At 39.0% G+C, this 15,540-nt stretch overlaps 2 protein-coding genes across 2 annotated transcripts in view; one reads left to right on the plus strand and one right to left on the minus strand.

Annotated features, from left to right (window-relative positions):
• Positions 1–9,140, plus strand: part of LOC126781314 (tribbles homolog 2-like) — a 32,681-nt gene extending 23,541 nt beyond the window's left edge. Inside the window, exons 4-5 of the mRNA XM_050506245.1 lie at positions 6,483–6,674; positions 7,368–9,140. Coding sequence (XP_050362202.1) covers positions 6,483–6,674; positions 7,368–7,632 — 457 coding nt within the window. The 3' untranslated portion in view covers positions 7,633–9,140. The remainder of the gene's footprint in view (positions 1–6,482; positions 6,675–7,367) is intronic.
• Positions 9,141–10,137: 997 nt separating this feature from the next.
• LOC126781304 (NADH dehydrogenase [ubiquinone] flavoprotein 1, mitochondrial) lies at positions 10,138–14,449 on the minus strand. The gene is made up of 8 exons (XM_050506231.1): positions 14,326–14,449; positions 13,979–14,191; positions 13,058–13,350; positions 12,647–12,877; positions 12,276–12,508; positions 11,938–12,141; positions 11,585–11,652; positions 10,138–11,093 (listed from the first exon to the last, which is right to left on the minus strand). The coding sequence occupies exons 1-8, from the start codon at positions 14,372–14,374 to the stop codon at positions 10,954–10,956; spliced, it is 1,431 nt and encodes a 476-aa protein (XP_050362188.1). The 5' UTR covers positions 14,375–14,449; the 3' UTR covers positions 10,138–10,953.
• Between the last annotated feature and the right edge of the window lie 1,091 nt (positions 14,450–15,540).

The raw sequence follows: 15,540 nt of genomic DNA on the forward strand, positions 1-15,540 counted from the left end.
TGAGGTCCGAGATATACATCTTAGTACTTGAAAAGTATATTACTATTATTAATTATGTTAATTTAGATATTTATGTTAATATAATAAACGTTTGTTTGATGGTTGAGTTATATCTTAGAAATTATCAACGCCGTGATAAATGTTGATAACGTTATCGCATTTTGCTTTAGTGCAAATTCATCTGACGCGAACGTTATCAGAATCATCTAACTTATATATAACTTTGCATTTTAAGCATTAAAAAAGGCAATGAATAACGAGTTACGAGCAAAAAGGATGACGACAGTTATATATGTAATATTCGCAATAGCAGCTGGTGAGTTGTTTTGTAAAAACACTAACTAAAGTAGATATGTTCACTATCACGAACTATATCTTGTCTTGGCTCAAGTGGTTCTAGTCTATGTACTATAAATAATTTAATTTATGCGTTCACGCACTGCCCTCGAACAATAATATCCAATGGTACCATGTCACTGCAAACAATGAGATGAACATTACAAATCACATTACCGAATAAAAAGGTATATTACGAATGATATTTTCGCAATACAAATCGTGATAATTTCGTTTTGTAGCATAGGCAAACGGAACCTGCCTGTCATTACAAAATATTTTATTATCGTATCGATAGCGGTTGTACAAATAAACAACTGGTGATTTTTTTTTTGGAGTTTCAAGATAACGTGCTAGGGAAATGTTGATAATCACGATATGGCGATATTTCTTTAACTTTCTACTATTCAGTTCAACATTTGAATAATAATAATTAATGATTATTACATTTGTTTGAACTAGTTAATATTATTAAGAAATGTAATTAAAGATATGGTTTTCGAAGCATTCGTGTGTAAAAGTTTTAAATGTTGCCATTTATTGACTCGTACCTATTACCTATATGCATGTTGTGATATAATATGGACAGTGTAATGAATAAGCTTCGAACCGACAGAGATTAAACCTATTTGTCGTCCCACGCGTTTCTGCAACCACGAGGCAAATGTATTTCGTAAGTTAAATCGCAACATCGCTTATTTTGCGTTTTCGTAACTCCTGCGTCATCCCAAAGCTTTTTGTATTTACATCTGAGTAAATTGACATTGTCTTACGATATTATGTTAATATTGATATTTAAAAGAATTGCATTACGACTTGAGGTTAATTATTTTTAAATATATTTTAAAATTGTAGTATGTTTTGAACTTTGATCGTTAACTTAAAGCGTCATTTTTAAAGCGGGTAGCCCGGTGGGTGTAAGCGGATTGTTCGATTGTTTAGCCTCGTGCAACATTATGAAACAGAACGCAAGAATCGGCATTAGCTTAAAAACATACGCGGAGCGTTTTGCAAATTTTCTATACAGTTACAAAACGCACGAGGATTACTCAAAGGCTCCGTGACACAGTGTACCTTGGCCCGTCCCAAGAATATTAATCATCAAAGAGTTACTCACTGTCACACTTATTATTTTAACACACATATATTGATTATGTGAAATAAACTTTCATGACCGTCTCGGACGAAATGAAGTTATTATTGTAACATCTTTAATTGCAATTAAGAACTACATATAATCCTACACTGCAAGTGATCGTATGCAATCTAAGGAATTGCTCGGTCCGCGTCCATCGCTCGTTATATCGCAAGCTCTTGCGTTCAAATCTGCAAGACTAAGTTTAATGATTTATTATCGTTCTGATTCCTTCGCCTGCTCCGATTTTGCAAAACATCGTCGTTGCTGTGCAATACATGAGGAAGGTGCACGTCGTGTTTTCGTTTCCGACTTACAATAAGGCGGAAACGTTTGCAGGGCGGAACAATCGTCTATTCCGGCTGCGTATGAGCCGCGGCGGAAACTGCTCAAGCGCTCGCGGATGTGGATTTACTCTTTTATTTATCGACCGATCTAGACCGCATCTGTCGAGCAACAAACATATACAGCTGCCCTTTATGGTATTCTCGTTACGGCGACCTCCACAAATAAGATTGCCGGGCACGCGCACCTGTCGCCAGGTGTCCCCGCTCGTTTCGACTCCGGAGCGTAGGTGCGTATGATTGGAGCATAATTATTTCTCTCACGGCAACATTATGTAGTTAATGCGAAAGATATCTAAAGAGAAACACTATCACGCGAACGTTATGCTTTTTACAAATATCTTTCATAATGCGTTATACGCGATCATCAACGTTGTGGGAGCATCGGCTTTTTTATTTGCGTTTCACAACCATTAGAAAAGTTGGTTATTAACGTAACAACAAGTTATGAAAGATAACATTTAAACCAGTGTAAGTTTACCTGCGCAATTTCTTCGCGTAACATCCCGCTCGACAGAATTCCTGGCTGAGTTATGCGATAACGCGTTATGCATCGTTAGTTGCGTTCACTTTAAGCGTATATTTTAATGATCCTTAAAGATGAAAAATTGATACGTTATGTGGCATTTTTTTCGCGGCCCGACCGGCTTTGTGAGGCCCACATGCATAGGTTTGTCGGTCAGAGAAAGTATTTCGACACGGATAGCAATAGTACACAGACATATCAGAGGAGTCAATGAACGGAAGTAATTCACGCGTTGTGACATTAGGCCGAACGTTTATCGCAGCTTGCGTAAGTACCTACATACTCAATTCATGCGTACGGTATCATATTAAACTCTACTACCGTCTGCAGCGTAGAAAACTTTACTATAGATGTTACAAGTATCTAATAACTAACGAGCTGCACTCCAACACTTCAAGTACACTTTCTACGGAGGTCTTTCTCCGTTCCGCCGGAGTGCGATTGCAAAACGGTGAGGTCGCGCTTTCTTCGTTCGCGACGCCGGAGAAATTCTTGCGACACGCCGCCTCGTACACCGACCCCGCGCTAGAAAGCCGACCGCTCACCGGAATTAAAACTCGCGACCACGTAACGGTGTAATTGCAGCGATTCGAGCCGCGAGGGAGATCAATGAGAATTTGGATTCTTTTTGCAGACGCATTCCGGACGCTTTCTTTCGTTGTGTAATATTCGCGTAATAGAAGTCGGGGTCGTCGAACCGTTATTTCGTAAACGACGCAATGTGAGCCGTGGATGACATCGTGCAATTGGCCAATTACATGTCGGTTACAAGCATTTGCGCAACGGGCTCTGGAGTGGCGCCCGTTCCGCAGTCTCCGGAGTTGCAACACGGGATTATTTCGGCGCCTTGGACGGCCGCCCGAACTTGCAACATGCCATATCGCAACGCCTCATAATCCATTGTGAGCGGTGACATGCGTCCCGTGAACGTGTGCCACATGTCTGCCAAATACGGTTCATATTGCTGCGGTACAACGCGCTTACTTGATCTCTTTACTTCGATAAATGTCACCAGTGTGACGTCGCTTCGCTCTCCCGTTCATTGCCGTCGCATTCGATTTTAAAACTAAAACAATTTTGCAACCGATGTTCACATTAGTGTTTTCGCAAGCAGCCCAGCGCTTGGTTTCAAAACTTACGCCTTGCGTTATCGCGGCTCCGATAAAGCAAGCCATGCCGCAGCTTGTGCGGTTTTGAGACCTAAATTGTGCCGTTGATATGGAAAGTAAATGCAGCTATCGCGAAACCTCATTCGTATATCATGGGAATATTTCATTGCGTAAATTCACAATTTTAGCAAAAGATACTTTAAAAAAGTTGTTCTGAGACATCAGTGATATCCCTTCACATAGAGAATGTTATCATAGAAGCATGTCTACTACACGGTAGTGGGAACGAACGCGATTGCTCAATGCGTGCGGCCGTTTGTAATTGGGTAGAGCCGGGATGGTTTCCCAACTTATCCCGGCTTCTCCGCGCCTATGAGGCAATGCGCTTGCGACACCACATGTTCCTACAATGCGAGTTACGAAAACCTATAACTAACTATCGTCGTAGGGCATGGAACTATCGATACGGAGAGCAAACGAATGATGAATCGCTGACGAAGTATTAAGAGTAGTGTTTCGCAAGAACCGCGTTCGACGCATCGAGACGATTTTGTGTACGGTCGCACACAAAGCGTTAGCCATCATTGCGCAAGCGTTCGTCATAGCGATATAAAGTCGAGCAGGAAGTGCATGCATGTGTGCTGCATCTGTGCCGCGGCTGCCATTGTTTGTTACGAAACTGTCAGGGTTGAGTTGAGCAATGACGGTCATTGCGAAACTTGCGCCGGCGCATCCCGCTAATTGTGGGCGATCTCCCACACTATCTTTCATAACATTAACGTATCAATAAACTAATACTTATATAAGAACATTTAATGTAATGTAAAATAATAATACAACTGAATTAATTAATTGCCAATTTCGTAAGATTTTGAGATGCTCGTGTGTGACTCTAGGCATCATGTCCAAGGCAAAGGCAAGCGATACAGACGTACACCATCCACACCACACATCGTTCACACTTTAAATGAAACGCTTATTAGTTAATATTATTGCAACGCATACGTGACTCAATATACCAAGTTTATGTTGTCGTAATATGTTTATGCTTAGAGTCGTCACGATCACATTTAAAAATAAATACTATTAAGAAACAAAACATAAAAAGTGATTCAAATATAATATACGCATGAACTGATCAAAAATATCAATCCTATCTATTATAAGAACAAATGTATAGAAAATTAATTTAATTGTATGCAATTTTCACTTAAACGAAGTATGCGAGTGACCTCGCATGTGGAGCAATGGCAGGTAGAGCAGGTCTAGTGAAGCTAGCGCGCTTCGGTGCCAGCGCGGTGCTGTCCTTTCGCGGTCCCGCGTCCGCAACCGAGAATCCTTCGAGGCCACGCGCCGCCAGCGCCCGCGCCGTTCGGAACACGCTCGGAAATCCGGCCAACCTTCCGACCGGCTTACGACACCGTGTAACTTATTTACACGTTGCGAAATACGAATCGATTGCAACTGCAGACATCGCACTTTAGCCTTGCTGTAAGGGATTTAATTAGGATCATTGCGCAGTCGCCTAAAACGGATACGAGGACTCCTGCTCCGCTCTCTGTCGAAAAAGGGTAATGACGTCGATCTAGCACAGTTCAACATTTACGTCCTTAGATTTAAAATAAATACTAAAGACACTTCGTCAAAACAACATTATCTATGTCAGAAAGTAAATGATTTATATAACTAGATAATAAAGATATCGGATTTAATTTAATTTCACTTATGTGTACAACGAAAGCAGTTGCCACAAGTGCGCGCGCATTTCGCGTGCTAAACGTATTGCGAAAGACATAACAAGAGTAACCTTTAGTTAGAGCGGCGCTCCATATTGTCACGATCGATTCATAAATATGTATGTTAATCATAAATCACTATCTCTTTATCTTGCTTCTCAAATTATCGCTGCGGCGTTGCGCTACGTTAATCGAGTATGAGATACGTCAGTGTTGGTGATTCGTGCACTATTTTTTAAGCAGTTGAAACCGCAACTTGCTGGTTTTGTAACTGCGCTTCGAGCAAACTTGACATTTATGACAATTTTGTGAATCTTCACGATATTATATTCTTATATCTCGTATTCTCGCCGACCAGATAATTCTATGTAGTTTTTGACGAAGATAATATAAGAAACCCTTCTCAATAATCATCCAACTTACCGTTTTCCCGCAGGCTATTCTTAGAAAGCTTAAAAAATCGCGTGCATCGACTACGTTCTACTGGCTTCGTGGTTGCATTTGTGCACCTGCCTGACCATAATATCTAATATTAACATATCGTGACTGAATTCAACTCATGTCGTTTAGTCAGTTCCTGCGGACAAAACGAAAAAACAAAGAGAGCTATAAATTGGTTAGCTATAAATGAAACGCATTATTCGTGCAACTGAGTAAATATTAGAAGTTCAATAGCACTCCCCTGGGAACGAAAGCGTCTCTTTTAGGTCGCGGCGGCCATCGTACCCTTTTCATATCTACATTATTCATAATTTTACAAAACGTTGTACTGTTTCGAACTGTGCATTTAATGCATTTCGTAACGATGCTGCTGTGAAATACGAGGTCGCTGTGCGCCCAAAGCCCGTGATGTGATGAAACAAAACCTATTGCGTCATCGAACAGCTTTATGGTTCGCCATGTAATTATTTACATGACATTACAGTTGCATACGCAGACCACAGTGAAATCCCTGAATGAGAAAATTATTTTGCAACGATCGCGAGAGGGCTTCGCTTTTATGCACAGTGCTTTACTAATTAGTCGCACGCGCGAACCGTTAATAGTAGCCGGTCAAAGGATCGTTCACAAAGGGATCCATTACGGCAGAGCGCGCGACTCGCGTCGGTATGGATATTATATTACTAACAAGCTAACATTCGCGATTTATTTGGGTCACCGCTCAATGCACGTCAAATGCAGTTGATCCGACAATATAACGGGTTAAACGGACCGTCGTTTGTGATAAGAATATACAACCAGACTACAATTCAGTAAGAACGAATTATTTATGTAATGTCATTTCTTTTGCTTCAGGACGACACTAAAGCTTGAGTCGTTAGAAGATGCTGTCGTGTTAGATGACCCTGAAGAAGATCTCCTTCAAGATAAGAGAGGGTGTCCCGCGTACGTGTCGCCCGAGATACTCCGAGCCCATCGGACGTACTCGGGCAGAGCCGCCGATATGTGGTCGCTCGGCGTCATTCTATACACCATGCTGGTTGGAAGGTATGTATCTAATTATAAAACTAGACTAAACGGTTGAGAATTCCGATCGACCAATTATCTCATTCATTAAAACATTTAGGTTAGTCGCAATTAAATGCGCATAAATAAAACGTAGGGCAGTGGGGTGGGCGTCTTCACCTGCTTAGCGTGGGACTTACCGTTTTTAGAGATCACAACGTAAGGGTCGCGGCGACCGTTGGCGACATACAGGGATGATCACCTGTCGACCGTTACGCGCCAACGGCTAGCAATTATATCACCCACATATATAAATGAGTCTCGTGAAATCTTCGCCGCACCTGCCGCGGTCATGTGGCGAAGACGTTGTTCCCTCCCCGAAACGGGCCGCCTTCGTCTGCACCTGCCGTTCGCGATCCTTTGTTTTCTACTTTTTCGGGCCCGTGCACCCGTAATTTAAATTCGAAACTCGGGATTTTGCCGCAATCGCCGCTTCACCTGTCGCCGGAAGGGTTCTATCGCGCTTACCTGGCTTTTCGAGTTTTTGTTTCGCGCATCTGCCCTCCGAACGACAGTCATTAATTTTGACTCTGCTTTAAAAAAAACAACGATTTGTTCTAATGAACCTATCTCTTAACTTTATATCGCGATAAGATCAGTCCCTGGCGAACCATTTTTTTTCTATCGAATATTATCGCTTTTTTGCCTAGCTAATATTTCGTTTCTGTCTTGCAGGTATCCGTTCAACGACTCGGAGCATGCATCGCTGTTTGCGAAGATATCTCGCGGATTCTTCGTAGTGCCGGAATGCTTGTCATCGCGAGGCAAATGCTTGATCCGCTCCCTGTTGCGGCGGGAGGCGTGCGAGCGGCTGAGCGCGCGCGACGTGCTGCGCCACCCGTGGCTGGCGCGCGACCCGCGCAACGAGCTGCCGCCTCGTGCCGCCGCCTCGCTCGACCGCCTCGTGCCCGACGTGCCCATGGACGAGGACCTCGTCTAGCACCGCCCCGCGACTGGTGCTGGCGCCAGTTCCGAGCACGTGTCATCCTTCAATAGCACAACTAGGGTTGCCATTCGCGAAGATTCTGAAGATTCATAGAACGAATTCTATATCATAAGTCCAAGTCAAATCTACAGTTTAATTTGGTGAATGCCAACCCTCCACGCGGCCCGGTCCCTGCGCTCGCACACCGACGGCCTATAGTTTTCATTTAATCCGGCCTAAATCCGTGTAAGCTTGCGGTCACTGACTGAAATGTCGGATCCCGCGCTCCGTCGATGTTTGAATTTCAGCAATTAGTATCCCAAGCCAAATAAAGGTCTCTATCGAGATTTTAATTTAGTGATTACGGGACGGGCGAAGGCGGCGGGTCCGTTATCCGCCCGTCCGCTTAATTTATGAAGTAGAAGCGAACGGTACCACAATAAGAATCGCATAATCGATACATATTAAACGTACACTTTTAGTAGTATAATAAATTGTATGCGGCTTTTATTGGCGCTACGTCGGCTTTTACAGCTGTGGTATAAGTAAAGTTCGTAATGACAGAATAAGTGAGACTGATATCGCGTTTTTGTGATCTAACTATGAAATATAAGCGATCCATCTCGCTTCGCACGCGGGTCGGCCCCGGCTCGTGTACGGAGCGTTCTGTTAACTACTGCGGTAATTCCTGTTAAGCCAATTAATTATATCGATTTCACATCAATATAGATGGATATATTGCATTGAAATTGTGGCTGTAGTTTTAGGTGAACTACCTAGGTGTGTATATTTTGTATTTATATGAAAAATAATAAATTTATATCGTGTAATTGTGATCTCCACCGATGTTATTTAGCGATTACTTGATTGCCATTATGTTGTTGTACAAAAGGGAATGTCTTTTGTTTAACGACGATCAGTTGCTTCCATCATAGAGTATTATATTTGATTTTTTGGTTAATCTATATCATGATTATGTATTCGGCATATATATGTGTGAATTAAATATTTTGTTATAAACTTTATCGATCAAAATTATGTTATTCGCATCACCATGTACCGAATAAGATCGTAGTTTGGTTTGTGCCATTTATTTAATTTTAATTAATTTATTCGTTGTTTTAATTGACGGTGTGACGGCGGCACTTCTTCCTAATATTTAATTATATCATTTGGTACTTGGTGTTGAGTTGAAATCGATTTGTTATTTGAAATCATTATTTTTTTTTATAAATTGAATCGTTTAAAAAAAATCGATAATGTTACCATGATGATCAAAATTGTTGTTTTTATTTGTAATTTTCAGTCTTGTTGCATTGTCTTTTTGAATTCCTGTTTGATCTTTCATAGAATTGAAAGTGATTTCGATATAGTCAAGTCTTTCAATTTTGAAAGCGTACTGTACAATAGTTTACTGTATAATATACTATTAATACATTAATTTATACAAACTGTAAATAAACTAAGATATAATAAGGTTATCAAAAAAAGAAAGAAATGATAGAGGGAATAAATAATTTAGAAAATTATACCGCACTTTTCTTACAACCTAAGCCCTTGTATATCGACCAAATTATTGTATTAAAAAAATACATGTAAGATAATTTATCTTGAAATAAATGAAAATGAAGACATTGTTGCAAATATCGAAAATAAAAACCGTCTATTTCATTCGATCTTGTATAACTCCCAAATTATTATAACGCTCGATATTTAAGGAATAATATTTTTACACCTGATCCCGGTTGATATTTTTTTTTTATATATGTACTTTTTTTTAAATAGTACACGGAGATACAAAACCGAAGGTCGAACAAATCCGGTCAATCGCGTCTGTTTTATGATTGAATAACACATAAATCTTTCAACTGCGATAATTGCTAAAGAATAAGGCTAATCATTTAAAAAAACGAATTGATTAAAAGTAGCAAAAAATATTTGCTCATATTTATGTAACTAAAACATGACGCATAACGCATATCTTAGAATCTCAAGAGTTATTTGAAATTATGACAATAGTATAATAATATTTATTGATAATCAAATTTTGATATCATTTGAGGAAAATAATAAAAAGAACTCGTTTATAATAACTGTTATTAATGATGAATGAGATAAAATTAACCAAACATTGGGCGAACACTGGTTAATTATAAACCAAAACTAATCACATGAAAGTTTTGTTATACTTGCCTGGGTATGAAGATTGAACCCACAACCATTGGTTAAGATCGGTGAAAAGAATTTTATTTCTCAGTAAGACATTAGTCACTTACACGAGAATAGTTTAACATAAGTATCGGTTATTAACTAAGAAGAAAATTCATTGTTGAGATTCACTTCTTCTAACTACTGGACCTCTCACTGAATCTCTGCCTTTCTTCTCCGACTCTCAAGTGAGATTGGCAAAAAATATTGTGCTTTGATGGCACAACTAAAAACGATATACGTATGATATATATACTCAGGTATACATTTGTTAAATAAGAACACAATTTTTTTTTAAATTAAAACAATATGAACATGATTTGTTACTTTATTAAATTATTTATACTACTGACAACTTAATTGGACATAATATACATTGTTATTACGATATCACAAGATATATTGTATGGAATCTTGATAGTAAGTCAACCGCTAATCCACTGTCTCCTTTACACATATAAGATAATGTGAAACAGGTGTATAGAAAAAAAAACTCCCGTATCCAATATTGTATTTAATATATAATTTAGTTTAAGCATGACGTTTAAATTTAGGACCAAAATATATTCAATATTAAAATCACAGATTCACAAAAATCAATGTTATTTTTAAATTATTCACTTTTCTGAAATTGTTTCTGCATTTGTTTATTAAAAAAAAAAAGTCTTATTCGTTTTGAATTTAGGTAATCTCGAGTTTTAATTAATGAGGCATCATTTAAATGAAGCTGTCATTTACGCGTCGATGAAATTTGAGTTAAGTGATATTAAAAATAACACCAAGGTCATTAGTTGTGTTTATTGAATGTCCTGTTTTCAACCAGTATTTTTAATATAATTATGCATTATTAAATTACCGCGAAACTATTTGCGAACATTAAAGACGAATCTCATTTATAAAAACTGTACGCTAAATCCGTTTAATTTAAAAAAATGTTGTCAATTTAAAAAATGAACCTCATATTTGTTTCTATTCTTTTACTAGTTTGAATAATTCATCGTTTTATTGCATGAGGTACGGGTGGCCTTAAAATCATGTTTACAACGACATAGCCGATATCGACGACAGTCAATACAGTCGTTGTGTCCATATTTTTAAGATCGACATTCGCTAATCATGTCCGGCGCGCTAGTAGAGGCGCTCGGCGCGGCTGGGTCCGTGCTGCTGCGCGTAGGCCTGCATGCGGCGCTCGAGCTCGGGCCGGAAGTGACGGATGAGGCCCTGCACCGGCCACGCCGCGCCGTCGCCCAGCGCGCAGATCGTGTGTCCTGAGGGGGGGGGGGCTCGTTACACAGCTATCGGAACCATTATTCCAATCCAACTGGTGATTAGGACAATGGTCTGGCAGTAAGGAGGAACATAGACCAGTGCTTACATTGCATACCCAGGTGAAACAAACTAGACTATTGATATTTGGTAGAATAATAATAATTGATATGTGGTAACCGCTCTACCATCATTTTTTGTTGTACACAATCTCGTGTATTTATTACTAGCATGATTTAAGAGCTATCTTTTTAAGTCCAAAGGTAGGATTAAAATATTTAATTATTTATTTAAGTTGTCTCGAATTAGTTCAAAGAAATTGTGTACAACATACCTATCATTATCATACAACAATAGTTTTCGTATTTCTGTCACTACATAGACAACACAAATATATATAATAAAATTATTTACGATATTCTTCGTCTTCGTTTCGTAAAATTAAAACATTTATATGTGACATAGATATATTTAAAATAAAATATGCTTGTACCTTCAATTTGTTTGGAGATCTCCCACAACATGTCAATCTCCTTTGGAGATGCATTACCATCAACAAATCTAAAAGGATAAAATAATGCCAATTATTTTTATATCAAATTAAATAACCCACAATTAATTGGAGGTTAAATACTATTTGTATTATAATAAAAAAAAAACCGTAAAGTATGTAATGCAAATTAAAGCCGGCCCTTCACTATAAGATTTCATATATATAACATTACATAAAAGGTTCCATTTATACCTACAATAAGTGACATTTAATTATATCCCCAGATAAAAAAAGATATTTTAAATGTCATACAGGCCCAAAAAGGCCAAAAATTTACAAATTTGATTAATTACCTATATATCATTTTGTTCATCCAAGAGACCCCCTCCCTGCAGGGAGTGCACTGACCACACGACTCATGCTTGTAGAACATGATGAGGCGAGCAATGGCCTTCACTATATCAGTGGACTTGTCCATCACAATGATGGCGGCTGTACCCAGGGATGTTTGAGCAGCTACGAGACCGTCAAAGTCCATTAAGACTGTTTCACAAACACTGAAAATTAAATAAAGAAACTGATATGATTAAACATAATTATAACATTAAAAATGTTTAAGTTAACATATCACAATCATGTGCTTAGCCTTTCTGAAGGACAAACGTAAGTTATATAAAAATTCTATACTTACTCCTTTGGTATGAGCGGTGTCGACGAACCCCCGGGTATGATGGCCAGCAGGTTGTCCCAGCCGCCGGTCACACCGCCAGCGTGTCGTTCAATGAGCTCCTTGAGAGGGATGCTCATCTCCTCCTCCACGGTGCAGGGAGTATTCACGTGACCGGATATGTTGAACAACTTGGTGCCGCTGTTGCGAGGGCGACCGAACGACGCAAACCACTTGCCGCCGCGACGACAAATGCTCTGAAAATTAAATCCATTAAACATATTTTCGTCAAACCGGGTCTAGGATTTCGGGTTCACGGCCCTGCAGCCTTTTTTATATGCTACGGCCGAAATCGGTCAGGATATCATTATCAGCATCATCAGAATCTAACTCACGGGTGCGACTGCGATGGTCTCAACGTTGTTGACGGTAGTGGGACAACCGAAAAGACCGACGTCTGCGGGGAAAGGTGGCTTAAGTCGGGGCTTCCCCTGCTTGCCCTCAATAGACTCAATGAGTGCTGTCTCCTCTCCACAGATGTATGCTCCAGCGCCGCGGTGAACAAACACGTCAAAGTCGTAGCCCGATCCACAAGCATTCTTGCCGATCAGACCAGCCTGGTATGCCTGGAACGAAGGGACTTTATATTTTAATTTGATATTTGTATTTTTTCTAATTTTATTCACTTAAAACACTCTTTTAAATTAACAAAATATATATGTATATGAAAAAAGACATTTGTTAATTAATAATTTTAGGATTTACATGCAAAAATTGTTCATTTCATTAAATAAAACTTTACATACTTCAGCAATTGCCACTTGTAGATTACTAGCTTCATTGTAAAACTCTCCTCGAATGTAAATATAAGCTGCTTGAGCTCCCATAGCTCTGCCAGCTATTAAGCATCCCTCAACCAGCTTGTGAGGATCATGGCGCATAATTTCTCTGTCCTTGCAGGTGCCTGGCTCTCCTTCATCAGCATTCACTACGAGATACTTGGGTCGACCATCGGAAGGTTTGTTCATGAAGGACCATTTCATACCAGTTGGAAATCCAGCGCCTCCACGACCACGGAGTCCAGATGTCTTGAGTTCATCTAAAATCCAGAATTTTCCATTACATTTACATATTCTCAGAATATTATTATAAATAAATTTATTTCTTTGATAAATATATAAAAACATTGAAAAGCTATGCCAATATCTTACATTAAGAAACATATTGACATCATTAGTTTCATAATTATTTGTCAATTTTATTGAATTAATTAACAATTATAATGTCTCAATAGAGTACAACAATTATCACACAAGTAGGTTGAAATATAGAACTAACAAGTGTTTTGAAAACAGTATGAAAAATAAACTATTAGCTTAGGACTAGAGTGATATTTATTAAGTAAGTTTGTAGAATAAATATTTCAACAACTAAATATTTTTTGCTTACTTTTTACTGTTGGCTAATAATGTAGACATTTATTTATTATTAGTTAAGATTTTTTTTATCTTTACTTAAATCATTTAGAATTATAATTAGAATATCAAATACTTTAAAAAAGGAACTAAATAAATATTATATTTCAGTAATTATTATACATCCAAATCCACAGACCACAAAAGACCAGAGAAAATTTATATTACAATTGAATAGATTGATGCTTTCATAGTTATTATTACATATTTAATTTAATCATTATATGAAAATAATTTTAAAAAAATACGCACTGACAATCCAGTCTACGCCCTTGAGCATGATCTCCTTGGTCATATACCAGTCACCGCGCCGCAGGGCTCCTTTCAGTCGCCAATCATGTCGGCCATACAAATTGGTAAATATTCTGTCACTGTCAGCCAGTGGCCCAAACTTTGTTTTAGTACTTTCTGTCTGTTGAAATCGGACCGAACCATTGTTGACCGTAGCCAAGGGACCGATTATACCTGTAATATATGTCAAAATATTATGTAAGTTGTTCACGCTACGCAGTATCTGGTAGACTCAAACTAAGCTAATCAATTTATGAAACTTTTGTCATACTATATCTAAGTTGTACGTTATATTAATATACCCTTACCTAAATTATTTTTTGTACTCTGAATAATTCTCGCCAGCGCACCAGCCATTTTTTATTTTCTTTCTTGAAAAGAAAACCTTCAAATGTCAATTGTCAAATACTAAACTCATGTCAACATCCCAAATACTAACCACAGGCTACTTAAATTAATCTGACAGCTTTGTCTAACAGCCTAAAAATTAAGTAATTTCTATATTTTTGAGTTAAAAACAACTGACAATAGAATTATAATGAAACAATGCTATTATACATGTGAAAATCTTCTTTATATAATATAAACATACAAGTTTTGTTTTCTTCTCTTTTTTTGTTATTTGGTGATGCTAAACGAAATAACTTTTTAATTGTTCTTATTTTTACGAGTGTACGATTAGACTATTTAAAATATATATATGTTTAATTAAAGCAACATCATTATGCTGTTTACATATAAGTCAGAATGTATATTCGAGGATGTATGTCTTATACTGTTGGGTTTATTTATTATATAATAGAACAGTAGGACGCAGAAAAATTTAGTGCAGCTAGTATAATCAACACTTTGTTGCATACGTCAATAGTCTGTATGATTTTTATCATCATCATCATCAGCCGAAAGACGTCCACTGCTGGACAAAGGCCTCCCCCAAGGATTTCCACGTTGGCCGATCTTGCGCTGCCCGCATCCAACGGCTTCCCGCGACTCGTTCTAAGTCGTCGGTCCACCTTGTAGGGGGCCTGCCCACGCTGCGTCTTCCGGTTCGTGGTCGCCACTCGAGAACCTTTCTGCCCCAGCGGCCGTCGGTTCTGCGAGCAATGTGCCCCGCCCACTGCCACTTCAATTTAGCAATTCTTCGGGCTATGTCGGTTACTTTGGTTCGCCTGCGGATTTCATCATTTCTGATTCGATCTCGCAGAGAAACTCCGAGCATAGCCCTCTCCATTGCCCTTTGAGTGACCTTGAGCCTTCTTATGAGGCCCATTGTGAGCGACCACGTCTCTGATCCATACGTCGTCGGTGTTGGTAACACGAAATCTGCCGGGGATTCTTAGCACCCCCTGCCCCGCCGTTACCACAGCTGTTACCAAGGCTAGGAATAGCAGGGCTGCCGGGGACTAGGGGCCGTGGTTTAGTTGCGCGAATCATGAGGGGATATGCCATAATCGCCACGCTTGGCAGACGGGTTGGCGATCGCAGTAAGTTAGTCATAGTACTCAGAGAGACGCTGCTGCCAT

Source organism: Nymphalis io, chromosome 3 (assembly GCF_905147045.1).
Source record: "Nymphalis io chromosome 3, ilAglIoxx1.1, whole genome shotgun sequence".
NCBI lineage: Eukaryota > Metazoa > Arthropoda > Insecta > Lepidoptera > Nymphalidae > Nymphalis > Nymphalis io.

Excerpts from the sequence above, each read along its gene's own strand:
- LOC126781304 (XM_050506231.1), bottom strand. The coding sequence starts at position 14,374 with ATGGCTGGTGCGCTGGCGAGAATTATTCAGAGTACAAAAAATAATTTA. Across the intron at positions 12,509-12,646 it reads AGACCATCGCAGTCGCACCC|AGCATTTGTCGTCGCGGCGG; the intron begins GTGAGTTAGATT and ends TTTAATTTTCAG. Across the intron at positions 11,653-11,937 it reads ATGAACAAAATGATATATAG|ATTTGTTGATGGTAATGCAT; the intron begins GTAATTAATCAA and ends TTATCCTTTTAG.